Source organism: Saccostrea echinata, unplaced genomic scaffold (genome assembly GCF_033153115.1).
Source record: "Saccostrea echinata isolate AGI-Se365-2 ecotype Australia unplaced genomic scaffold, CSIRO_AGI_Sech_v1 ptg000001l, whole genome shotgun sequence".
Classification (NCBI taxonomy): Eukaryota; Metazoa; Mollusca; class Bivalvia; order Ostreida; family Ostreidae; genus Saccostrea; species Saccostrea echinata.
The window spans coordinates 22,611,593-22,636,924 of NW_026889750.1; the positions used below are offsets into that span (position 1 = coordinate 22,611,593).

General features: G+C 34.5%; 3 protein-coding genes across 5 annotated transcripts; 2 read left to right on the plus strand and 1 right to left on the minus strand.

Moving 5' to 3' along the window:
- Nucleotides 1-700: 700 nt before the first annotated feature.
- LOC133201174 (uncharacterized) lies at nt 701-5,434 on the plus strand. 2 transcript variants are annotated; one of them, XM_061337001.1, is made up of 3 exons: nt 701-1,046; nt 3,495-3,716; nt 4,166-5,434. In XM_061337001.1, exons 1-3 carry the CDS (start codon nt 728-730, stop codon nt 4,408-4,410), a joined length of 786 nt encoding a protein of 261 aa, XP_061192985.1. In that variant the 5' UTR covers nt 701-727; the 3' UTR covers nt 4,411-5,434. The 2 variants fall into 2 exon arrangements, with proteins under 2 accessions (XP_061192985.1, XP_061193051.1); XM_061337067.1 differs by having other exon boundaries at nt 4,169-5,434.
- Nucleotides 5,435-6,054: 620 nt separating this feature from the next.
- LOC133187360 (protein adenylyltransferase SelO, mitochondrial-like) lies at nt 6,055-15,136 on the minus strand. The gene is made up of 13 exons (XM_061322707.1): nt 14,667-15,136; nt 14,101-14,239; nt 13,628-13,773; nt 13,134-13,257; nt 12,615-12,730; nt 12,292-12,395; nt 10,937-11,106; nt 10,683-10,717; nt 10,387-10,587; nt 10,187-10,307; nt 9,791-9,948; nt 9,494-9,639; nt 6,055-6,916 (listed from the first exon to the last, which is right to left on the minus strand). The coding sequence occupies exons 1-13, from the start codon at nt 15,104-15,106 to the stop codon at nt 6,798-6,800; spliced, it is 2,019 nt and encodes a 672-aa protein (XP_061178691.1). The 5' UTR covers nt 15,107-15,136; the 3' UTR covers nt 6,055-6,797.
- Nucleotides 15,137-15,381: 245 nt separating this feature from the next.
- On the plus strand, nt 15,382-24,869 carry LOC133187440 (arrestin domain-containing protein 17-like). Of its 2 annotated transcripts, none has more exons than XM_061322827.1 (8): nt 15,382-15,403; nt 18,620-18,696; nt 18,869-18,991; nt 19,160-19,297; nt 19,770-20,002; nt 21,312-21,494; nt 23,435-23,635; nt 24,391-24,869. In XM_061322827.1, exons 2-8 carry the CDS (start codon nt 18,681-18,683, stop codon nt 24,463-24,465), a joined length of 969 nt encoding a protein of 322 aa, XP_061178811.1. In that variant the 5' UTR covers nt 15,382-15,403; nt 18,620-18,680; the 3' UTR covers nt 24,466-24,869. The 2 variants fall into 2 exon arrangements, with proteins under 2 accessions (XP_061178811.1, XP_061178802.1); XM_061322818.1 differs by lacking the exon at nt 15,382-15,403 and adding an exon at nt 17,806-18,112.
- Nucleotides 24,870-25,332: the final 463 nt, after the last annotated feature.

Here is a 25,332-nt window from a genome sequence, read left to right on the forward strand (position 1 = left end):
TTCTAAAAAAAAAAAAAAAAACTGTTTAACAGTACAGTTGTATATGTAGCCTTGACTTTTGTATGATAATGATGGCTAATAAACACAGGTATGGTTTGCTGAGACAAACAAGTGACCCCCCCCCCCCCCCCCCAGGCAATGATTAAGGTGATCTGTCTGAAATTGGAAAACACGATTTTTGTCTTTTTTTCTATCCAATTTGTTAGTCAGACACCCAGCAGGTGATCTTTCTCTTCTAAAAATGTCAATCAAAACCAAGATGAAACACGAAAACAGATGCACAAACGACAAAGCATGTATACCCTTTAAGCATATGATGTACAAACACACACTCTGAAGATTGTATATTATATAATTATAAAACTTTATATATAAAACATATATCTTCTATTACTCTTAATTTGTAAAGAAGTGTAGAAAGAAAATGTGTTTGTTTTCTGGGAATGATTGAATGATTTTGATTCGGATGTTGACATTGATTACATTATCTTTCCAAAGTTACAGTACAATCAATAACATATACGAATATTGCCATCTAAATGTAGTTTGGTGTGTTTAAGTAAAATTAACATATCTTCAAATTAGCTCCAGTGTAAATATTAGTCTTCCGTTGAGTCAAATAAACAGAATATTGGCATTTTTTGTAAGTTTGTATCATTTCTGCAATATGAAGTCAGTTCTGTCTTTCTCTATCTCTATATTGGACGAAATTCATTATAAAAAAATCATGAAAGGTTTTGGATGGCTTTTATTTCTCGTGCATTACAATGGAATTACAGGCAGCATAGCTACATTTATGTTTAAACAGAAGGCTGTCAAAGTGAGTGATATTTTGGACCTTCGACCTTATTTTCCCGGAAAGAGCTCCCGAAGTCCTATCGAATGTAGCCGATCCTGCTCCAGAGTTGAGGGTTGTATTTCAATGATATACGATAAAGACTCGCATGAGTGTAGAATCTTCAAGTCCGACATTGCCGAGAGAAAGCGAGAAGAGTCGCGAGACTTTGACAAGAAAACACCCTGGGTGTACTATCATATAATTAAAGGTAAGTAATTCATGTTCAAAGAGGTCTAGAATAGAAGAACAGTCTGTCGGGAAAATATGCGCATTTTTATACAATTTGGAAGTGCGTACATATCGTCTCTAGTCCTACTTGGCAATAGCTGCAGAACTGTAGCTCTCTACAGATCCAAGCATTGTAAAAATCTTCAATTTACGCCGCCGCTTTTTTGTCGCTCGCTTCGGGTATTATTTCTTGTATTTTATGCGTTCTCCCAATTTACAAATGGCAACAGCCCCACTCCGGACAAAAGGTATATTGCTCGTGTTGATTTTGCGTATGCTGTACCTGGATATTTATTACTCACCTGTCTGCTTATATAAAAACCTCTTCTGGCAGTGTACCACGGCAGACTAATTTTTTTTTTAATTCAGGCAATCTATTAATACTCGTTGACAACTCTAATCTATTGTTGTTTTGTCCACCCTCGTGCGTCGTCTTATCTAGCTGTTACAATTTTAAAATTGTTAAATGTATGCTTCTCACACCTTTGTCCGTTCGGGATGGAAATGCAACAAAACGAACCCTTAAATAATTACAATGAACAATAAGCCCTCTTTCAAGATGTTGAGTTGTTCAAGACCCATTGAGGAACCAGTTTGGTCACATATCGAAAATTCATTTGATATGTTTCAAAAATCTTCTTTGCTTCTTGGAAAAATAGCAGACAAGGTGTTTCTATAAAGTATGTTCTAAACTCTGTGGTTTGGCTAGTTAGATCATATATTGAAAGGCATCATGTCTTTAAAAACTTGTACTTTACTCCTGGAAATCTAGAAGATGTAGTTTATTTATCATGATAATGAAAAATACACCCTGTCCCAAAATTGTGACCTCCTCCTTAGTCCATTCATTTTTAGATGGAATAAATACTCAGAAAACTATTTAATGAAATGCATTATATTTGATTGATTAATTGTATGTTGTTTGACGTCCCATTCGTTAATTTTTCACTCATATAGAGAGGTCACCATATACCGGTGAATGGCTTCAAATTTAGACCTTTACTCGGCACTTAGGCCAAACAAAAAATATGTGTGGTTCCGGTTACACTTCCAAAAAAATTAGGGTAGGTAGGTAGGGATTTTTTTTAACAAAATGATTTTCTTAATTTTTTCTAAATAGTACCTATGACTGCTTTGCAAATAACATTTAGATGTGGTGTGATAATATACTAGTCAATATTGGTAGGGGACACCTACATGCTAGCTTGCTTTGGATTTAACACTATTAAACACTTGCACTATGTTTTGCAAGGATGCCGTCATTGCTGAAACTAAAACTTAAACTGGAACCATTGATGGAAATCGGGGAAAATTCCGGAAAAAATATGAAAATTTGCCAAAAAAAAGTTTAGGGCTGGGGTATAAAATAGGGAAGGTCGGGTAACCGGAACCACACATATTTTTTTATTTGGCCTTAGGACCATTGAGCAGTGAGGTCTAGGGTTCGTTATCGTGCCAACGCCTACCGTGACACGGGGCTCGGTTTTTAAGGTCTCATCCGAAAGACCCGCAACTTTCACTTCAAAGTGCCGAGCGCTTGGCGAAGGAACAGTAACTGTTGTTACCTATTTTTATCGACTTAGGTCAGTCGCAGCCGTGATTCGAAAACACTACCTTCCAATCACGGAGCGAGCTCTCCACCGACTGATCGAGCTACCGTGACAGTTCTTTGTATTTGAAAGCATTTCTTAACCCTTGGACACCTAGCAGACACAATGTATGACATTTATATGTATGAACAGTGAATTAACTCTTAACGAAAACTGAAATTCGTGTCCTCTGTGCCCATTGGGCTCAGGTACCAGGGTTGGGCTAAGATATATTAAAAAAAAATACTGTACTGATGGACGTATACTGCATTGTGATAATGAACAAGGAGTTTTTTCGTCAGCTGTGAACTTCAAATTCCTGTAGGTTAATATTCAAATGTTTGTATTCCACGGAAAGATAAACTGATAAAACCAGTTAAAGAGTACATTATGTTGAAATGCGTGAAACCAAATATAATACTTGTAATAATATAGAATTGCAAGGTTGTTGCTTAAAAATGAGTACTAAGAATCCACATCCAAAATATGATCAATTTCTGTACATTATTAATTTCAAATCTGTAAATTATCCTTAACTCACCCGTACTCATTTTTAAAAAAATATATATTGAACTGCCTGGCGAAAATGGAGACTAATGTGAAAAAAAAAACACGCTCATAGCGAACACACTTATAATGAATTGATGCTTACAGCGAAGTGATTTCCAATCCCCCGACTTTAAAATTTTTTGTTACTTAACGGATATAACGAATTACGCTTATAACGAATTCGAAGCAAAATCGCCCGTTCCTGGCACTTCGTTATAAGCGTGTTTTACTGTATTTTTCATGTCTTTAAGATTTATCAATAGCATCTGTCTTATTTTTGCCTTTATCAGAATGCGGTCCAGACGAAACTTTCTGCCCCAAGGAGTACTCATTTACATCGGATCTCTGTTTCTGTTTCCAATATTTTCCGGGAAAACTCAACCATGTAGCTGCCACACTGAATTGCCGAGCAAGCAGCGCCATGACATCCCACAACGTGAACAGAAAGACTAACCTTGCCAGAATCGACAGCCCGGCCAAACAGCAGAAAATTGAGGATTACTTACGTTCTAGTACGTACTACTAACATGTAGCAAAAATTAAAATAGTTAAACAAAATATCAAATGGGATTAATTAAAAGATATTTGATTTGTACGGAGCCGGTAAGTACCAGGTAGAAAAATATTTTATCTGGCGGCCGCCAAATAAAAAGACCTGGCGGCCGCAAGAAATTATATGGCGGCCGCCAGACAAGTTATCTGGCGGTCGCCAGATCTTTTTATCTGGCGGCCGCCAGTTATTTATGTGGCGGCCGCCAGAAACTTATCTAGCGGCCGCCAGATAAAATATTTTTTCTTCCTGGCACCAACCGGCTTCCGTAGATTTGTTATTCAAAGGCATACTTTCAGACAGACAGATGATGATTCCAGAGATGTGAGAACATTTAATATACATTCCAATCTGCAATAAAATATTTACAGTCATGAATTTTGCACAAGGTTGTTTTTATTCTTATTTCAGTAGATACGAAGACCTCTGGGGGTTTTGTCTTCATCCAGGGAGAACAACTGGGAAACAGATGGTACTACAGTGATGCAAGAACACCTCTAAAGTATACTAACTGGGCTGAAGGCGAGGGAACAAACGAAGACGAAGAACACATCGCCCTATCAGTGACAAATTTCTCCTGGTACAGCAAAGACAACGAGTCAGAGTACCCTCAGTTGTGCGAGATTCCTCCTCCAGACTATTTATTTGTTCCCTAACAGGAATTCCATGTCTTTGTTCTGGCAATGGTTTGGTGGGATATACATGTATAGATAGGCAAAGCTTCGAATAACTTGAATATTTTTCTGTTATGTTCTACTTTATAATATCACATAGTGAGACTTCTCCCACAGGAGGACTCCTCCTGTAAACTGGTAAAGGATAACTATGTTATGATGGCGAATCTTCCCCCACGGGAACCGATGGTTACATGTATATAGTGCCTCCTGACTCCTACATACTGAGGCTTCTCACTGCACGTGATAGGTTTGAATTATAACTTCCTCATTCCAGGGAAAGTGATCCCCCTTTCCAAATTTTCATAGTATTGTAACTTTTTTCCTCCAGGAAAGGATATTTATTTGATTCTAAGGGAAAGAGAAAGAATACCTATGTACAGGACTTTTTCTGCACAAAATTAATTCGGATGTAATTATTACGAACATAGGTGAAAATGTCCATCGTTCTGCAAATAAGAAAGTGAAAATTAAATCTCAATCATAACTAAATTTTCTCTGATATTTTGGTATCTATTAATTAAGATTATCTTTTTCCAGAATTTTTTTGACTCAATAAACTCGAGAAAGGTACACATTGACATATCGTCATAGATGCCCTATTCGTGTTGAGTTATTCAGCTGCGCATTTTCTATAATTTTGAAAATTTTGAAATTTGCAATATAAGAACAGTTATTTAATACAATTGCAAGTCATCTCAGCGAGATTCGTAGAGACTAAAAATTTAATATATATAATTTGTACTGACGTCTCTTAATTTTTCTTAGTCTCGACGAATCTCGCTGAGATTATTGCCAGTAGTGAAGGACGTTTTATAATATTCGTCTCGCATAGACACTGCAAGGGGCTTTGAAAAAGTCTCGCGGAACTCGGATGTATCTAAAAAATCGTTTGTACTATGAACTGAATTTCAAATATATGTTACAATGTACCGGTATTATATATAATTCTTGTTATAAGTTACTGTAAACTGTACACATAGAAACGTTAAGTTGTTCGTTCATAAAATTTAGGAATAAAGCTTAAAAGCATCAATTTCGTTGTGTGTTTTTAAAAGATGTTTTATGTCATTACAATTATAATTTAAATGTATGCTCTGGAAAATCAGGATTTAATTAAAAAATAATTGTTTGGTGTACTAGCTACAAAATAAACATTGAAATAACATTTCTAATGAAAGAGTAGCTGGGAGGGAACAGATTTTAGATAGGTGGTATGCCACCCAAATTAAACTCGGTCCTTTCTAATCTTCAAATCCTTCAAATACTCTCCAACAGATATTCATTGCTTATAATAATACATGAGTTAACTATAAAGAAAAAATTGCAAATTTAGACCTGTACTTGGCACTCACAGCCATTGAGCAGTAAGGGACAGCCTTTGAGCAGTGAGGGATCATTTTTGTACCAGCATTTACTGCGAACAGGACCTCATTTTTACAATCTCATCTTAAGGTTAAGTAACAAAATACATTATTTTGTAAATATTTACAGTATATAAAATTTTAATATCAATGATACTCACAAATATCAAAGTAACTTGTTTCCAAAATCTTACATTGGATCCATCAACAATATAACAAATACGATATTTTAAAAAAAAATTAATACCATACTCCAATAATATACAATATGATATGCCTAACATTTCAAAATATTTAGCGATAAATTTTTTTCTCTAAAATGTATTTTAAACCAATCTAGTTTGTACAGTTCATTGAAAAATAAATATTGTTCCAGTCACATTTTGACCATTATGTAGGACCAAAAGAGTTGAAATAAAAAAAAAATTTAAAAAAAACTTTATCAAAAATCAGTAGTTCTTGGCTACAGTTATACATGATTTTGAAGTTCAAGTTTTGAATACCTAATAAGGTTGAATTCAACACCATCATAAAAAAGAAATGTTACATTTCTTTAAATCATGTAATATTATAATATCCCTTTCTGTTAATACCACACAGAACTATGTGACAGCCTGTTCCTAATTATTGAAATCACTGCTGCCAAGTCTCATTACAATTAACTGTTGTGGAAGACATGTTTACACAGCCCTTAAATCACATACAATTTCATTAAGTTCTCATAAATATCACATTCAGAGGTGCAGACTGCATTGAATATAGAGAAATAATATCAAAATGAAATTCAGAAACAATCCCCTAAAAAGGGGAATATCAATAAATTGTTATTAGATAATTCTTATTTTGATCACTACTGTTTAAAAATAGTGATTTTGAAGATTGAATCATCAGTATCTCGCTATAACTACCACTTATTATATACGTCTGAAGTAAACCAGTTTTATGAAATATGACATCAGAGTCCAGTCTTCAGGAACAGGCAAAGTCTGTGAGGTTTTATGAGGATCAAGTGACCCTCAGGTCAGCTGACCACATTGGTGGCTTATCATCATAATACTGTCCTACAAATGTCCTTGGTAGATCACCACTGGAATCATCTTCCTTAGTTGCCCCTTTGGAAACTTCTGTAAAAAGATAAATCTCTTGTAAAAACAAGAAATGTGAGAAACACATGTATATGCCCCCCCCCCCCCCCCCTTTCTGTGGCGATATAAAAAAGGGAACAACTTTAAGGAGCTAGGTTCACTTTACCTATAAAATGGCCCTATACCAATTAAATGATCAAGTCCGAATGTCCTATTTCAAACACCAATATAAAGTAGAGACATGGTGCTTTCATTTTGTATAAAAAAGTTTCCTTTGAGAGTCCAGGTATTGAAAAACAGCTTTGTGAAATCGCAATGTTCTTGAATTTTTAAGAAAATTTGTGTATTTGAGCACCCTCAATGAAGAATTAAAATATGAGCCCAACCTGCAGTCTAAAAAATAAAACATGGATTATTACCCTCTATAACAATACTTTCATTATATAATTAAACATTTTAGACCAGAGGTTGGAGACTATGCAAAATATTAAAAAAGAGCTCAAATCTTTGGCCATTTTTGAAGAAATTTTCTAGATTTGAGGATAATGATGCAATTCATGATGTCATAATACAGGACCTAGTGAGAAAATAACGTCATTTTCAAAAGATATGCAGTCACTAAGGATCCAAGGAAAATTCAATGTATTTTCATTAAAAGCCAGCAATTTTGATTTTTCAGAAATTCACAGGGCCAAATAATGCACTTAGTGAATCTTGTCCTTTAGAATCATTGTAATGATAGTGAAATCCAATGGTCATCTATTTCAGACTATTTGTCAGGGGCAAACATAATAATATGTTTGATCTTTATTAGACCTCAATTTCAGGGATAATTTTCTTCTAAGAGGGTACATGTACCAGTGTACCAAATTCAATGTCAGTAAAGCAAATGGTTCTCAAGATACTGAGCTGACAATATCTTCCTATGTCTAGTGTCTGTGTTGTTAGACTCTTGATATTGTGACCACAAAATTGCCAGGGTTCATCTACTCCCTAGGAGGAACCAGTGTACCAAGTTTGATGCCTGTCAAGCAAAGGGTTCTAGGATACTGAGTGGACAACACTTGGTCTACCGACCAACCGACTTACTGACCAATATGTGCGAAGCAATATACCCCCTTTTTCAAGGGGGCATAAAAAATTGCATAAAACACTGAAAATTAAATTTACATGCATTTTCCTTTTAAGGATAAATTAGCAGGATGCCTAACCTCTTTTACTTGTCAGGTGTTTCTGATATCACTCTCTTCTTACAAACCCTGAGTCTGTTGTGGTATTTGAAAGTCAGAATCGTTTGTTATGTGATCTCATTTCTGACGTTTATAGGCATAAGTTGTGTAATTGACAAAAATAAAGTACATTTAAGAACTGAAGTACATGTGTTTGAAAAATATTCAACAAGCTGGTATCCAGTGATGATTGAAAGGATGCAAGCATATACCTAAAATTCTGCAATGTAAGACACCATGACATATAGCTGCAATAATGTAGCCCTCTCTGATTTTTTTTTTTTGGGGGGGGGGGGGGAGGAGAGGCAATAATGTAGCCCTCTTCAATTTTTTTTTCCTCTCCAGAAAACATCAGATAAAAAACAAGAAGTCTGTGAGCCAGTGCTCACTAATAATACCCCTGCTCTGATGTGAATACACAAGTTCAGTTATGGATATACACAGTAATAATCAGGAAATTGACATCGGATTTGTACAAAAATGAATCCCAACATATAGCATGCCTAAACAAAGAGTGTGTTAAAATTTCAAGCATCTGCGATGAGTAGTTGCTGAGAAAATTGCCACCCAAATTTGTTATGTATGGTACAGACAGATGCACAGATAAACAGGAAAATGACATTGGATTCATACAAAAATTATTCCCACCATATGGCATGCCTAAACAAAGAGTGTGCTAAAATTTCAAGCATCTGCGAAGAGTAGTTGCTGAGAAAACTGCGACCAAAATTTGTTACAGACAGACAAGGTTAAAACAGTATACCCCCCTCTCCTTCGGAGCGGGGGTATAAAAAATCGGAGAGGGCTACATTATTGCAGCTAATCAGGACACAGCTTATATACTTGTATGTAATGTAACTTCTAATCAATTTTTAAGGATAATTGTTTATCTGAGCTTTCTTTTCTGTAGACACATAGTAAACAAACATCCCTATAGGTTTGCAATACACTCTCTTTTGGCCAAGTGAGTCCAATGGCACACGATGAAAAAAAAATCCCCGCAGTTTGGGGGTAAGATCTTCTCTCAAACTAATAAAACCACAATTTTATTAAATTCAACTCCATTTTAACTGTTATTATATAGATGTAACTTTGACGGTATGCATTTGAAAACAATTTATAAGTTCTGAAATGGCATTTCATTCTTTTTTTTAGGTCGCTTAAGTTCCACACAATAGGCAAAGTATTTGTGATTTAAAAATATTCTTGACAGACTTGAAAGTGCACAGCAAATTTTCCAGATAATATGGAAAACTAGTAATATTTTAAATATTCTTCCTATAAATCTGAAAAATGTTTCTTGACAAACTGAATATTTGTGACATATGGTATAATTGTTACTAAATGGGGTGAACTGAAGGAGTTTTCAGAGCTAGGATTGTCTTACCAATTGGCTTCTGAAGAAGACTTTCCAGATTTGTTTCATCACTATATGGTGTTTCCAATAGCTTCAGCACTCGACGCACCTCAGAGAAATCTCCCTTTTCAGCTGCGTCTATTGCATTCTGAGCTATGTAGTTCCTGAGAATAAACCTGAAAACCAAGTTATAAATTATCATCCTTGGAGGTGGCATGTTTTGTCTAAATGTTTTAACTCTCAACAAAAATGCAATGTATTTATCATCAGTTTGAAAATATTACTTAAATGTTACTCAACAAAATTTAAAAACACACAGAACCTGACCTTGGGTTCGTAGCATTCATGACCTCTTTTCTCTTCTGATTGGCTGCCTCTAAGTCAGTCACTCCCTCTACTTCTTTCTTCAACCTATCAGTATAACTTCTGAACCAGCTTGTCCATAGTTCTGTGTTCTCTTTCTTCTTGTCCTCCTCTGTAATTTTCTGTAAATTTAAATGAAAGTTGGCCAACCTTAAAAAAATCTACTTCTGAGGAATTATTTGTTTAAATGGATAAACTTGTCTTGTAGCAGACATATTTTTTTTTCCTTAAAAAGCAATGCTATACTGCTATTACGAATCTGTACTATTTGAAATCAGGGGTTTTAAGATTTTATGTTTTGAATCAGACAATCAGTATTTATGTACATGGAACTGACTCAAAGAGTGATTTTTTGTATACCTCTAATTCTTTGTATTTTTCAAGCCTTTCTATTTCTTGGGTAAAGGCAGAAAACCCTCTTCCTAGTGAAGAAGCAATCTGTGGATTTGTTTCCATCAACATTAGAATCATCTGAAACTGCCTGAAAATGATATACATTGCAATTAACAAACAAGTTTATAATTTTTTTCTATATTCCCCCCAATTCCTCTGGTGCTTACCTTGGATTCATTCTAGGTCTATAATCTTTCTTCAGCTCCTCTACAGTTGAACACTGGGTAAGGATGTACTGAATAACCTCCTGTAATTTATCTTCGTAATCAGGAGAGCCAGGCAAAGGGAGGCGACTCAGACAGCGAAAGCAGTTAGTGAAATCAGCTCCAGTCTTCTGCATAGTGTCCAGAAAAGATCCTGTCATCTTTCTGTCCATGACAATTAAATTAACCAATGAATAAAAATAATCAGTTGGATCACGAACACACATTAAATACATGTACTATTGAAATAAAAATCTTACCCATCTTCTTCATCTGTTTTGTTGATCAAACCAAACTACAAGTGAACAATCCACATCATGTAATGACAAGTACCTGTTACTTTGTGCTTTATAGTTTTCAACAGATTACTTTGGTATTGTATTATTAATATTTTATAAAATGAACCAAGAGAATACATAAACAGATGGCAGAAATTATCATTCAATAAAAATCAAACACACTTAAAATGACAATTCATTTTAGACTATACTCAGAAAAGGCTCAGTTTTTAGACCTTTTTCCTCATTTTCTTTGTGTAGTAGTCACTATACTCTTCATCAAATATCTTGGTTTCTGGAATTGTCCTTGCTAAGGGAACCACCCCCTGAATAGCCTCCGCAAACTTCTTCATGTTCCACTTACAAATCTGGGGTTGTTTTATGTATGTATACCTTCCACCATCATCTGTGCAGTAAAACCATTTAGATGGTTGAGATGAGCAGAGTTTACTTTGCAGAATGTCATGGACAAAACTTTTTAAAGCAATCACAGATTACACAATATACATGTGTAATTGCCATCACGTGTATATTGTGTAATCTATGAATGCTTTAAAAAGTTTATCATCAAATACAGTATAAACTGAATTGTGAGAGTATAGTAAGTACATGTACGAGGGGTGATCAAAAAGTTCGCGAACTAATTGAATAACTTCTTTAAAAAAAATAAAATGAAGTTTCAGTGTTTATTATTTTTTAAAGTAGTCCTCTCCGATTTTAATGCACATCTGCCATTGATCTTCCCATGCGCGAATCACGTGATCCAGGCAGTCATGTGACATACTCTGAAGCAGTCTGTTCAGAGAAGCTAAAAGATTTTTCCGAGTCTTATATTTCTTACCATGCAAGTTATTTTTCATAACAAAAACAGTCCATCTGTCAGAAATGTCCAAATCTCGGCGATAGGATGGATGGATAAGGATATCCCTTCCCACAATTAGTATGATGACCCATCAAAACCCGAGTCCTCTGTCTCGAGAGAGTCGTTTTATCCAATGTGGATAAAGTATGGGCACCTTCTTTTTATCATATCTCATATGTTTAAAGTCTAAAGTAAACGATATTTTAGAGCTTTAATAATTATATTATTGTTAAGATATACAACCATTTTTCTAATTGTTACTTGACGATGTTTCATAACAAATTACTCAACTAAGGACACATCTTTTCCCCGGCTTGCTTTCGCTGGGCAACAGAACAAACATCATTTTTAACCGTCTCCCTGTCTTTACTTAAACAATCAATCCATTTAATGATTGAACTTCTGGTAAGTCTTTTGTCTTCATAAACCTTGTACAAATTATCATATTCTACTGCAAAGGAATTTCCAAGATATACATTAAACTTTACAGCCGGTCGTTGCTTGAGTACGACTGAGTCAACCATTTTTTGTCACAAGTGACCTACATTTTCACATTGTGACATCACAAACACGGAGCAAAACATTATTTTACATATGTTATTTATAGAACATGTGTATGACTATATGTGTGCCAAATTTCATTCTGATCGGAATTGTGGTTTTGTAAATATAGAGATAGTTCGCGAACTTTTTGATCACCCCTCGTACATGTAGGTCAACTTGAATTACCTGAGGCATTACAAATAAAGTCTGGGTCATATTTGTCCATAAAACCAAATGGACCATAATCAATGGTCACTCCAACAATACTCATGTTGTCTGTGTTCAGAACTCTGCAGCAAAAGAAAAACAAATAAATTATGCTAAATATGTATCCAAAAGTACATGTAAACATAAAATTCCCATTTTACATTTTTCCCCCCTGCCTTACCTAAAAATTACATCCTCTCGAACATTGATTCTAAAGTTCTTCAAATCTTACATCAAATCTACTGATGTGTTTAACACAAAGATGACAGTATAAGCCTGATACATTGTACAAATGTCCTTACCCATGGCACCAGCCTACACTCTGCCAGTCTGCTACTAATCTTGCAGTTCTTCTTGTCAGCTCCTTGAAGAATTCTACATAAGTTGTTGTTTTGTCAGAGCTGTGAGCTTTCCATATCTAATGAACACATATTAAACTCTATATACATGTATTTACAAATACTATGGTTTAATTAATTTTTATGGGGATCAACTTTTGTGGTCCCCCCTCCAAAAAAAAAAAGTTTTCTTGAAATTTGCAAAATCATTGACAGCTACCTGTTGTTTACTATTGTAAAATTTGTAGCTCTAGATCAACTCATTTCATGGTCTGACTCAACCAGCAACAAAGATTGGTGTTTTATAACAACTGTAAAACCACAATATTGTGCTTCCTTGTCATTTACATGTTATTTACTATAATACAGTGTGCTTTCTATTTTAATCAACTTTTTTTCCTTCATTAGTGAAAGTACAATTAGATGGGTAGAGATCGACTTCCATAGAGGAAAAATAAAGAGTAATGGCTTTTACAGTCTTACTTCAGGGTAAAATGTCTGGACAGTATAATCTAACATCTGGGTCAGGATATCATTTCTTCCAACACTTGGCCCCTTCCTTCCTGTTTCTGAATCTGTTGGTTTGAAAATCTCAAATGACCCAAACCTATTAATGGAAAAAAATTCTCATAAATGAAAAACAAGACTTTGATCATGAAATAAGATGAATAAACATCAAATTCAAAATTATGTATATCTTACATGTATACATATATAGACATGTAAAAAAAAATCATTCTCAGGAACTCAACTACACTAAGAATGTAACAAGCATCTTCCCAAGTCAAGGGTTTCTGATCCACTCTGCTCCACATAGACCGGGAAGGAAAAAAATGTGACAGACCAGACCAAGATTTGAACCCTGGGGCCCTCTAAACTCCTGGCAGGTGCTCTATCAACTGAGCTATCTGGCCACCAGTGATCAAACCTGCCTGACCAACAAAAGTTAAGTTTAAGCATCATTCAAATATGCAGACCTGAGAAATGTTGGAGCAATTCTGAGCACTATTGAGCATCTCTCTTGTATTGGATTTCCATCGTAAAATACATCCCTGATCACCCGGGAGTCAGATGTGACACATGTTCCTGCTCTTGTTGTGGGAATTCCCAAGTGATGGATGGCCTGAAGATGAATCATGCACATCATTAATTTATGAATGGTGATTAAGGTATCATATATTTAACATTTGTACATGTATGTAACTGATGGTACAGTGTATTACAGTAAAAGTTGAAATTTACCACTAAAAATACTTGGAACTTGAGGCTTCAACTGACATTGACAAGGACTCTTGAAAGGTGAAGATGATCAAAAAAGACAATCATTGCATGACAGTTCCTGATTCTTACATTGCAATATTCAAAATACACTGTTTGCACATTAATTTCATTCACATATTAATTCTGAATTTTTAATGTTAACCCATCTGATTTTTAGTGACAGAATTACCTCACTACACAGGAATTCCCTGATGGTACTACGGAGAACCTTCCTGCCATCAGCTGAACGAGAATACGGAGTCAGTCCTGAACCTTTGAACTGTATCTCCCATCTCTCCCCAGATTTGTTGACAATCTCACCAAGATACCTTTGACAAAAAAAAAATCAAAATTTAAGGATGTATTTTTTTTCATCATGTTGACTGAAGCCATGAGAGATAAATCTTTACATATTTTGTGTGAATATCAAAGTATATTCAAGTGATGTCTACATTGTGTATCCAGTCAATACATTATTCAACTGAAATGCCCAAAACGGATTATTTTAAATCACATTAAATTGTGTATACTTATATACCAAAATAATTCCTACGAGTAAAAAAAATTGATGCGAATGCAAAAGCAAGGCATAATCTTTGACCTCTGTACCATATATATTCAATATTGTGCAAAGGTACATGCACAGTTACATGTTGATCCAAATAATATAGAACAGACCTAAAAATTGTCATTGAACAATGAAATTGATCTCTTTTAACCAGCTTTTAACATAAACACACTTGATATATCACTCACATTGCAGCTCCATCTCCCAGCTGTCCAGAGAAATACCCAAACTGATGACCACAGTAGCAGTGTGCAGCAGTGTCACAACCAGGCAACAGCTTGTTTCCACTGAAGAATTCTGCAAAGTCTTCCCTTTCTATCTGTGCTGCGTCGAGATCAATGAGTGACAGTGCAGGAACTGAAGCTGCGACTAACTGTGGGTTGGATACTGGCGTTGGTTTTACTTTCGAGAAGCACGCACCTGAAACTTGTCGTATAAAGTTTTCCTTCTCTGGGTCAATAGGAAGGGAACGGAGGGCTAAATTGTCAAAATTTAGGGACTCTAAAGTGACAGATGTCATTCTTTCATATATATGTAACTTCCTTAGTACAGCAGTTCCCACTGTTAACAAAGAAATCCGTCTTAGGTTAACAAGACGGTGGCTGAGTGTCCTAAATATTTTTATCATGTCATGTTTCGTAAAACGTAAATACAATCGGACTCGATATTTAGATGAGAAAACACATTCCGACCCCGATCTAATTGTTTTGTGCAACCAACTCAATGCCAGACCGGTAAGGTGATCTTGCTTTAAATGTTCAAAATATCACATTGACTCGAATCTTCTTTGTTTTTATAATATATTTAATCTAAATTTACTCACCAGACGTAAATATTACGTAATGTCTGTCAAACATCACGTGATCATAAGTAGTAATGGTGGTCAAATTTGATGTTTAGCTGGACCATCTATGGCCAGACCTTGGTAATTTAGTATTTCTGAAGTCTACAATTTTATATTTTTGAGGTTTTTAATATAAGATCATTAATAGCTTTTGATGAATTTCGGAATGTATCAAGCAGTTGTTAAAAATTACTTGTTTTTGACCAGGGACGTACATGTACACAGTCGTTTTAGGTGCGGTATCGGTAGCGAATCAGTTTGTTGTTATGTCGTGCACTCAACCTACATAATCGAAGTTTTAAATGTTCTAGGTTTTTGTTCAATTTGCATTTCTATGCTTTTCAAATAAGTGTTACCAAAATTCCCAAAATATGAATGGTACATGCAGAGAGATGTCAATCCCCCCCTTATTTTCCTAGTTTCGAATTCATTTTTCAAATTCAGTATTGAATCAAGCGCCCTCTACTGTTGCGGATCCAATAAATTAAATCGATTGATGAAATATGCCTTTAAAAAATTCTACATAAAGTATAGAAACATTTCTTGTCGAGTTATATGACCCCCCCCCCCCCCCCCAAACAAAAAAAAAAAACTAAAGGGGTATGAAAAATTTAGCATTTTATGTTTAATTTACAAATTTGTTTGTTGTTTAACGTCCCTAGCATTTTATGATAAACTTTCGTAATATGCTTTAATAAAATCAAATCAACCATCTCTGACTCGGAAGGCAGAATTTTCTTGGAATATCTTTGCTTGTAATTTGTTTTGGTAATATCTTCACTTCTGCCAGCTTTTCAGGATTTTGCATCCCGTAAAACGACTTTTTCGAACTTCGAATATTTATGATTTGAAACTAGGAAAACATTACGTAGTTAGTTTGGGTGTTATAATTTCATTTAAAAGCCAGTTATTGTTTATTTTAATATTTTAACTTGTTACAATTATCCTAAATATTGATAACATACTCAATCTGAATCGATAACACACTGAAAATTTTGATTTAGATGCATTTGTTTACACACTTTCGTTTTCTATGACTTGCACTTGCGCGTGATCAAATCTCAAATTGTTATTACTGTGGAAAATAATATTATGCAGATGTTACAAATACAATACACGGGAGTATATTCATCCTTTTATTGTATTTACCTAGTAAGAAAGATTTAAACCCTTCACTATGTTTTCAAGAAAATTTAAATAAAAAAATATTCGGAACTGGCAAGTATATATATTCGTATTTTTGTAATAGTATGTACATCTCTGCTTTGACTGAAAGAGCAGTTTAATAATTATATTTCTTTCCTTCACCACAGGGGTTAATCCTCTTTAGTTACTGAACGCAATATGCACTATCATTTTTAAGGAAAGGAATCGAACTCTGAAATGTAATAATTGGTCTAACTAATCGACCCACTTCAAACGCTTAAAAATTGTTTAAAATGGCACTGATGTCGAATTTTTCTGAACGAATCCTTGAGTTATAATTTTAAAACGTGTCTAACAAGTACATGTGTATATCAGGTCGATACTTTTTTAAAAAAAAAGGTGGATGGAGGTATGCACTACTTATGTAGGGAATTCACCCTCGTTTTGTGTAATACACTGTATTGACAAATAATTAGTGGTCCGAATTACGACACCGAATCTCAGACAGGATTCCCAATATTGGAGCCAGATTTTATCATACGACTAGGGGATTCGACACCTCGATGTATCTTAATGGCGTTAATTTTATAGTGATACTACGTAAAACGTTAACGTTGAAAAAACAAAATTTAAAAAAGTTATAAACATTTCAATAAAACGCACATATTTCAAATATGATGAAACTTCATACTGGAAGATAAAACCTTGATTCAAATATATTTTAGTTTTTTTTTTTTTTAGATTGAACACACTGTTAGAAGGATAATTTATGGGAAAAACGAAATTCGTTCGGATGAACACAGTCAGTGGAAGGATGTGGCCCTGTCCACAAACAAGTGTTAATTTTTTTCTAAAGATTACGGTATTTTATGTTTCTTGGGGCGGGGGGGGGGGTTCATTTTTTCTTATCCTTGCTACAATCACCTAAATATTTCTATTATTCTTACAAATGTATATACATGTATATACGTCAAAGCATTTAGCATCCTATGGCAAGCAGTGCCTTGTTTAAGCAAAATTTAATATTGATTTAAAAAATGCCAAGAACACATATGAAATATTAATATACTGTTTTCATGAAAAGCTTATAATGAAAAAAAATGTTTTTAAATCATGAAAGTATTTTAATCTATACTTTGGTGGTTAAACATTCTTCCCCAAACTAGTAATAAGACGACAGAAGAACAACACTAATTATATGTTTTTAATGATTTCGTCTGTCTTGCCTTCATCAATGATTCAGCATTATATTGGCATTAGTGTTTTCATTGAGGTTATAGATACAAAGTTACCCTTGGTTCTGTGTCTTTATCTCAGTAATGATTGATTGACCTGTTTAAACACTTCAAAGAATATATCATATGCAGCAATATAAAGGGTCGAAGTTGAACAATTTCGGGCGTTTAAAGATTGTTCGGTGCGCCAGCCTTTCACGCCTCGGCAGGCGGAGTAGAGGACCGCATTTAAATTAAATTGTTCGATCTTGTCGACGCCATGTGTATCAAGTAACGACATAATATTGATCCACGGAAATACTCTTGTGTACAACGAAGCAGACGCATCCAGATTCCAAATCATTTTTGTTTTTTCCATTTCGAATCGCCAAGGCAACAGCTTTGTTGGTTACCATGAAAACATTGAGAAGTAAGTCATTCCATCGATGTGTCGGATCTATTTCATTTTTATGAATTCATGATCAGCGAGTATGAAATGGCAATGTATTGCGACTTTAAAACGCTTCTACATGTACGGAATGCATTGTTGTTATTGCTATTTTTAACGTACATTAATCTGTTTTTAGTGTAAGCATGCCAAGTAATATCATTTTTAACCCTTCACTGTGAGTGTCAAATGGACTTTTTAAATGATTTTGTAGTACAGTACACGTTGCCCATTAATAAGTTGTAGTTAATAAACAAATTAATCTCCTTCATTACATTTATAATCTTGTGGAAGTGGACTTCAAGAATCTTCAGAACTAAACCTGACGGCTGATGTACACAAAATGTTGTATATTGAATGTACACAGAGAGAAATGTAGGACTATCCCGGGTGTTGTTTGAAGTAATATACGGTACATTTGAAAACGTGGGGTTTTAAGACTAACCGAACTGCATGATTGAGATTTATCATTGTTGAAAATTGTTTCAGCTTTAACTAACAATCTAAGAAGATATCGTGAGTGAAACATTGATTACAATAACCCTTCAAAATGATAAACATCAAAGGTAGGTAATTTAGATTTGTCAGCTTTGATTACCAATTCTTAGACCAAACAATTATACGACACCAAGAATTCAATTAAATGTATAAGCAAGTTAAATTTACACTTCAGATTGCTCTTGCATTACAAGTGTTTTGTACTAATTGTGATTTTTTTTTTTTTTTGTATTCTTGTAGGCCAAATTGAAGGGTATGATAAGGCTCGAGTTGGCATTATATTCGATCATGATGAGCTAAGGCCGGGGATGACGGTCAAGGGTCATGTACAAGTTAACTTGCAAACTTCACTTGAAGTCCATTGTGAGTATAAGACATGATCAATTTTACTGCGATATTCTGTTGGCAGATATTAAGTTTTACCTTGAAAAACAGTACCCTCACGCCAGTAAACTATACACTTTTAAAAAGACTACATATGATGTCATTGAAATATTATAATATTTCTCACGTCATATTTTGAAATTGCAGACGTTAAGATCCGGTTTCATGGTCTTGCGCAGACGCACACAGCCGTGCACTCCACAGACTACAGCTATGGTCTGGGTTACAACACTGATGATGGCGATAAGGAAGTCTACCTCAATGAGCTGCTAACTCTGTACGAAGGTATTCTAACATTCTGAGAGTTCGATTAAAAAATAAAGTCGTTATAAAGTCGCCAATAAATAGTCATTGACATTTTATTTTATTAGTAGTGTGGGTTCCATTTTTATAAGAATTCTTGGATCTCCTCTTCTTGAATCTTTTGTCACACAGCTGCTGAATAATTATGCCAGTATAGGCATGTAGTATGCCGACAAAGCAAATTCAAAGTTAAAACGTAAGAAGAAAAACATTGAGTAATTTCATAAGAACACTTATGTTTAATAACTTTCACCAAAAAATTAAGAAACGAATATTTCTCCTTATTTTACCTTCAACAGATTATGTTCTTATCCAAAAAAAAAAAATCTTTATAAGGATATTTCAGTGTTTATATTAGGTTCTTTATGGTTAAAAGGTATGGACAAGAAGATGTATATACAGGATCGATGTATTTGCCACATTTAGGCCTAAACATCATTCTTCGTTATTTCAGCGGACCAAGACAGCGAGGGGATATTGGAGGCTGGAAACCACACGTACCCTTTTGAAGTGGACTTTCCAGAGAATATGCCTTCTTCATTTTCAGAACACAACGGAATGGGTCACGTGATCTATCACTGTCACGTACAGATTGGACGGCGTTTTGCATATAGCCCTGACATCGCAAAGACAAAATGGTTTGATGTTCTCCGACCCCTCAGTTTAAAGACTATTCCTGAAGCTCTGGTAAGATTTACCAATTTAAGTATTTGAGGAAATAAGGGAAAACCGAATCAAATCTAGAAGTATTACAATGTATCTTATTGAGACCTTTCTCTAACCCTTTTACCCTCTAATCATCAGGAAAAAGAAGGATGGGCTTATTTTGACCAGGCTGAGGATAGTCTAGTCTAAGAGCATTCATTTGACCACTTCCCTTCCCCCCTATCCCCCTATCCAAATGATACTAATAGTGAATATCATTTCCGCTTTCATTTAAATGCAAATTAATTAATGCATAACAAATACGTGTTTATTTATGCACAGAAATTCAAATTCATTTCTGATCTATTAATGCAAAAGTTAGATTTTTCTGCTTGACGTGAAATGATACTCTACTACGTAAAAAAGGCTTTATAATGTTTTTAAGCTTCTCCGAATATCGAAAATATTTTTTAAACATGCTCTCCTCTGCAAGTAGGAAAAATGCAAACGTAAATCTGCAGTAAATATTCCAAAGGGTTTTAAAATTACTATAATTGTACATCGTCTCAAGCCACGGTCCGGAGTCCGCTTAAAGCTCTCTCCTATTAGAATGGGAGTGGATCGTACATTTTGACCGTGCTTTGCGACGGTCATACATGTAATTGTATTGTATATTTAATTATTTATATATTTTTTGTATGGGAAACCCTACGTCTTCACATACATTGTATTTATAGAGTATTGTGTGATATGCAGAGTTTAATTTTAAAGAATCGGTATGCTAAAAAAATCAAATATACTAAAACCTAATGCAAAGAAATTGAATTTTCTTTATATTTATAAAGGTTTAATAAATAAACTTTTTTTATTCTTGGATAGCAGGAGCTTAACGAAAAGGTCAGGGGTCCGTTTTACAGAAAGAGTTATGACTATAAGATCAAAAATATAATTTGGCAAATCATTTTCTTCTTCAAATAAAATAAAAGTGGTATTGATCTTACTTTTAAGAATTTTTGAATATATGTTTGGTCGTTTTTTCTTTCTTTTCTAAGATGGTGCCCAGAGATCTAGGTAAATTACACGGTTGTCATGTGTAACGATATAATATTCAACATTTAAGAACGGCTTGGGAACACGGTGACTTGTATAATTATTATAATCATCTTCTAATCCCAAATGATGATGTTTTGTGTTTGAAAAAAAAAGTTTTTCCATAAGAATGATGTTAACAATTCCCCGGAGAATTCAATAATCCGTTGACACCAGGCATTCCGTCTCATTGGTAATGGCCAGACATCTCTTAAAATTGACAAATAAACATGAAAGATTTAACATCGATTTCTCTTTTCAGGTTCCATTAGACATCAGGAAAGAATGTACTGCGAAGTCTTGCTGCTGTCGCAGTGGATCGGTGGACATTCAGCTAAAATTAGATAAATCTGGTTATATTCCTGGGGATAGGATAAAATACGACATAAATATCAAGAATAACACTTCATCTGTTCTGAAAAATATGTGTATTACAATTCAAAGGGTACGTACGTTTTGATAAGGTAGAATAGCATTTCTGTGTTGAAAGCGAGATAACTCTAAAAATGTATTTAAATTGCGTAGTGGAGGAACTGCACTGTAGTAAACAAGCAATTTTCATCCAAAATTTTTAAGAAGGAAGAAATACAATTGAAACTTGAAATGAATTAGCTTCTCTCTATTTTTACCCTGGAGCCTTTTGTGAAGGAGTATCGAGTGCGGAGGGTATAATGTTTTTGACCCGTCCGTCAGTCAGTCCGTCAAGTTAGTTCTTGTCAGTGATACTCCTCTGAAACTGCTAAACAGGATTTCGTGAAACTCGGTAGTTAATAGGGATATATTGTGTAGATGTGCATATTGGCAGGAAAGTCTGATCTTATTTTTTTGTGGGACCTGTGTCTTTCTTTAACTTAGACAGTCCAACTCCTCTTTAACCCCTGGACAGAATTTCATGAAACTTCGTAGTTCGTAAGAACATCATACCGTGTACGATTTGTATGTTTACAGGAAATTCATGCCCCTTTGGAATTCAGACGTTTGGCGAAAATTAATATATTACTGAAATTATTTGCCAGCGCAACTCCTATTCAAACTCAGAACTGAATTTCACGATACTTTGTAGTTAATAGGGACACACTGTGTAGATATGCATATTTGCAGGAAATTCTGATTCTTTTTTCTGGAGTAATACCCCTTTTGAACTTAGAGGTTTAGCCTTCGTCAGTCATGTTCTTGTCGGTACAACACAACCCCCTCGACAGAATTTCATAAAACTTTGTAGTAAATAAGGACATACTATGTAGATATGCATATTTTCAGGAATCTGATTTTTTTCCTGGGAGTTATGACCTATTTTTACTTATTTAACAATTTGTTAGCCCAACTCCTCTGAAACTGCTCAACATAATTTCATTAAACTTTGTAGTTCATTTGGACATACTGTCTATTCACAGGAAATGTTGATTTGTTTCTTTTTTGTTGGAGTTATGCCCCTTTTGAAAATGAATGATTGATTGATTGATTGTTGTTTTACGTTCCATTCGACAATTTTTCACTCATATAGAGACGTCACCATATACCGGTGAAGGGCTTCAAATTTAGACCTTTACTCGGCACTCAGGGCCATTGAGCAGTGATGGATCTTTATCGTGCCAACGCCTGCAGTAACATGGGGCCTCGGTTTTTAAGGTTTCATCCGAAGAACCCACAACTTTCACTTCCAATTGCCGAGCGCATGGCGAAGAAACAGTTGCTACCTATTTTTTTTTTTACCAACTTAGGTCAGTCGCTGTACCGACTGAGCTACCGTGACGGTATTTTGAAAATGAAAGCTCTATACCATATTATGTGTAACTTGTGTGAAATCGGGTTAGCACGTGCATCATGGAAGTTTTTGACAGTGCACCTCTGTATATTACAAACAGATTTGATGTGACAAACATCTGTAAAAGGGAAGGGGTGGGGATGGGGGCTAATTATTTGTTTTATTTAATGCATTACCAGTCATTATGCATAGCGTTGTCAAATGTCAAGCAGTGTGGGAGGGTGGGGTATGTGAGCTTGCCCACTTTTTCTTTTATTGAACGATGTTTTAAAAATATCCCCTCCCCAACCACGCCTTTCATGTCTGTCATTTGTCTACCACATCAGGCCAATCCTAGTATTGCATTTATCTAAGTACAATGCTGAAGCTGTTTAAATTTCTGTTGTTTTGTGAAGAAATAAGTAGAACTAATTTAAAAGGAATATGCATTTTAGCATAAACATGATAAAGAAGACTTGACCCATTTTTTCTTCAAACTTGACTTTAGGCTAATGTATTACAATTACATTTAGACAAGATCAATGAACGTAAATAAAATAATTTACATGTATATGCATATAATTTTTTTTGTACAATCAAAATTGTATATTCTTAATTATCATATTGTTCACCTTTAATAGTTAGTGATATATACTGGGCATCACGGAGGATTTAAGAGAACGACTTCAGAGAAAAAGGTTTTCACTGTAGCAGAAAGGGATCTAAGATTAGGTTCTGATGAAGAGGATACTGTTAGTGGCTCCTCCATTGGACAGGTGCCCGTTCTACCACCCTCCGGACTCCCCGGATGTAAGATCATCGACATTAATTATCACGCAAAGGTATCTAATTATTGGAATTTACACGTACACATGTTAATTGAAGAAAACAAACCTTCTTTGTTCTCGACAGGGACTGGTTCAATAATTTGATTAATTTCATGATATAAGATTTTTTTTCTCTCCAATATTGTGAATAACAAGTATTTAGGTCAACTAAAATAGTATTGACTGACTACTGTGTCAGTTATCAGTCACTTTCTTTGCTATGGATATGTCAAATGCTTATCAAACAACCACATTCAACCAAGATTTCATGAAAGTCGTATTGATCTTTAGCTGTAGGTTACTAATTCTCGGATACTTTTATAAAAAAAGATATGTTTTTCCTACTTATGTGATTTCTCACACTTATGAAAATGAGAGGTTAAATGGCGTGCATACTTCTAAATAAAAAATCAATTTTCATTTACTGTCATGAAGATCGTTGTTATGGCATGACTCTGTGAAAAAAGAATTCTAATTTGTTAAGTAATCTGTCGAAACTGACAAAAATACGTCATGTTTAAGGGTGTATAATACAGAGATTTAATTGAAGAAACACATGTACTGTTTTGAAATTGGTATAGCTAACAAGAATAGGTTTTCAGATTCCATATACTACTACTATTTCTGTGAGAACATTACTTTGTGCATATTGTTGCGTCCAATTTTTTTTTTAAGAAAGTGTCAGCATACATGTATTTACATCCAATTTTATAAGTATGTGCACATGCTTTTTATTCGTACATGAAGATATATTTCTGTCCTTTTTCCAGGTTGCCATAAAGTTTGGTTTATGTGGACTAGTTGAATTCGAGGATGTCAAAATTTGGATAGGGACAGAAGCGTGAGACAACGTCATACATTGTCTTAATACATTGTTCCCATGTTTTAGCACATTTTCATATTTTGCACGTAAAAATTGTACAATGACTTCTATTGTTATATTCGTTAGACAGGATTTTCTTTCATTGGACTCTTTATCCCAAAAAGAGACTGTGGGAAATCGTATATGTAATTTGCAATGTTAACATGATATTTCTTAGTCAAATTTCCAAAGTATATGTATTTGACAAATGAAGAATGACTGTTTAAATTTGAGTGTAATGAATTTACGACTCTATAATGTTCCTGGAATCAAAGATAAGGAGCCGTTTTTGTTCATGTATATTTGCTTGTCTGCCTAGTTTATAATGTAAACCTTGGACATGAAAAGTAAAGCCAGGTAACAAAAAAATATTCAGAGGTAAAAGTCAGATAAGTGGGAATTTGTCACAGCAAGGTACACTTTTTTCGTCAATAAGAACATATCTTGTTTATATATCTCTGATTTCTAAGAGAAATAAACTTATAACGATAAAAAGACGTTTTCCCTATATATAATTTTCCACAATATAGTAGTTTTGATAAAAATTGTAATGGTCAAAAAACTGGATTGCAGTAAAGTTGACACATGCTTGGAAATTTCAAAATTTTAATGGCAACATGAGTGATATTTGTACACTAGTATTTCGAGTTCGATCCTGCATAATTACCATTTTAGATAGAAAGAAGTCATTTTTGCCTATCTTGACCTGTTCATTTGTTTCCCTGCGAGATATTCTAAATAGCTATGCAATGAATTTCAGTAAAAAGAAGGGAAATTATGTTCTTTTGCAAGGAAAAATCAGGGAGATGTCAAGCGAATCCAATGATAGAGAAGGATTTAAATACAAAAT

What these genes read in the sequence shown, in the direction of transcription:
- LOC133201174 (XM_061337001.1), top strand. Translation starts at nt 728, where the DNA reads ATGAAAGGTTTTGGATGGCTTTTATTTCTCGTGCATTACAATGGAATT. An exon ending in GTACTATCATATAATTAAAG is followed by an intron (nt 1,047 to 3,494) that starts GTAAGTAATTCA and finishes TGCCTTTATCAG; the next exon opens with AATGCGGTCCAGACGAAACT. An exon ending in TGAGGATTACTTACGTTCTA is followed by an intron (nt 3,717 to 4,165) that starts GTACGTACTACT and finishes TTCTTATTTCAG; the next exon opens with TAGATACGAAGACCTCTGGG.
- LOC133187360 (XM_061322707.1), bottom strand. Translation starts at nt 15,106, where the DNA reads ATGATAAAAATATTTAGGACACTCAGCCACCGTCTTGTTAACCTAAGA. An exon ending in TCCAGACATTTTACCCTGAA is followed by an intron (nt 12,731 to 13,133) that starts GTAAGACTGTAA and finishes TGTGTTCATTAG; the next exon opens with ATATGGAAAGCTCACAGCTC. An exon ending in AGTGTAGGCTGGTGCCATGG is followed by an intron (nt 12,396 to 12,614) that starts GTAAGGACATTT and finishes CTTTTGCTGCAG; the next exon opens with AGTTCTGAACACAGACAACA.
- LOC133187440 (XM_061322827.1), top strand. An exon ending in AACTTCACTTGAAGTCCATT is followed by an intron (nt 18,992 to 19,159) that starts GTGAGTATAAGA and finishes TTGAAATTGCAG; the next exon opens with ACGTTAAGATCCGGTTTCAT. An exon ending in AGACTATTCCTGAAGCTCTG is followed by an intron (nt 20,003 to 21,311) that starts GTAAGATTTACC and finishes TTCTCTTTTCAG; the next exon opens with GTTCCATTAGACATCAGGAA.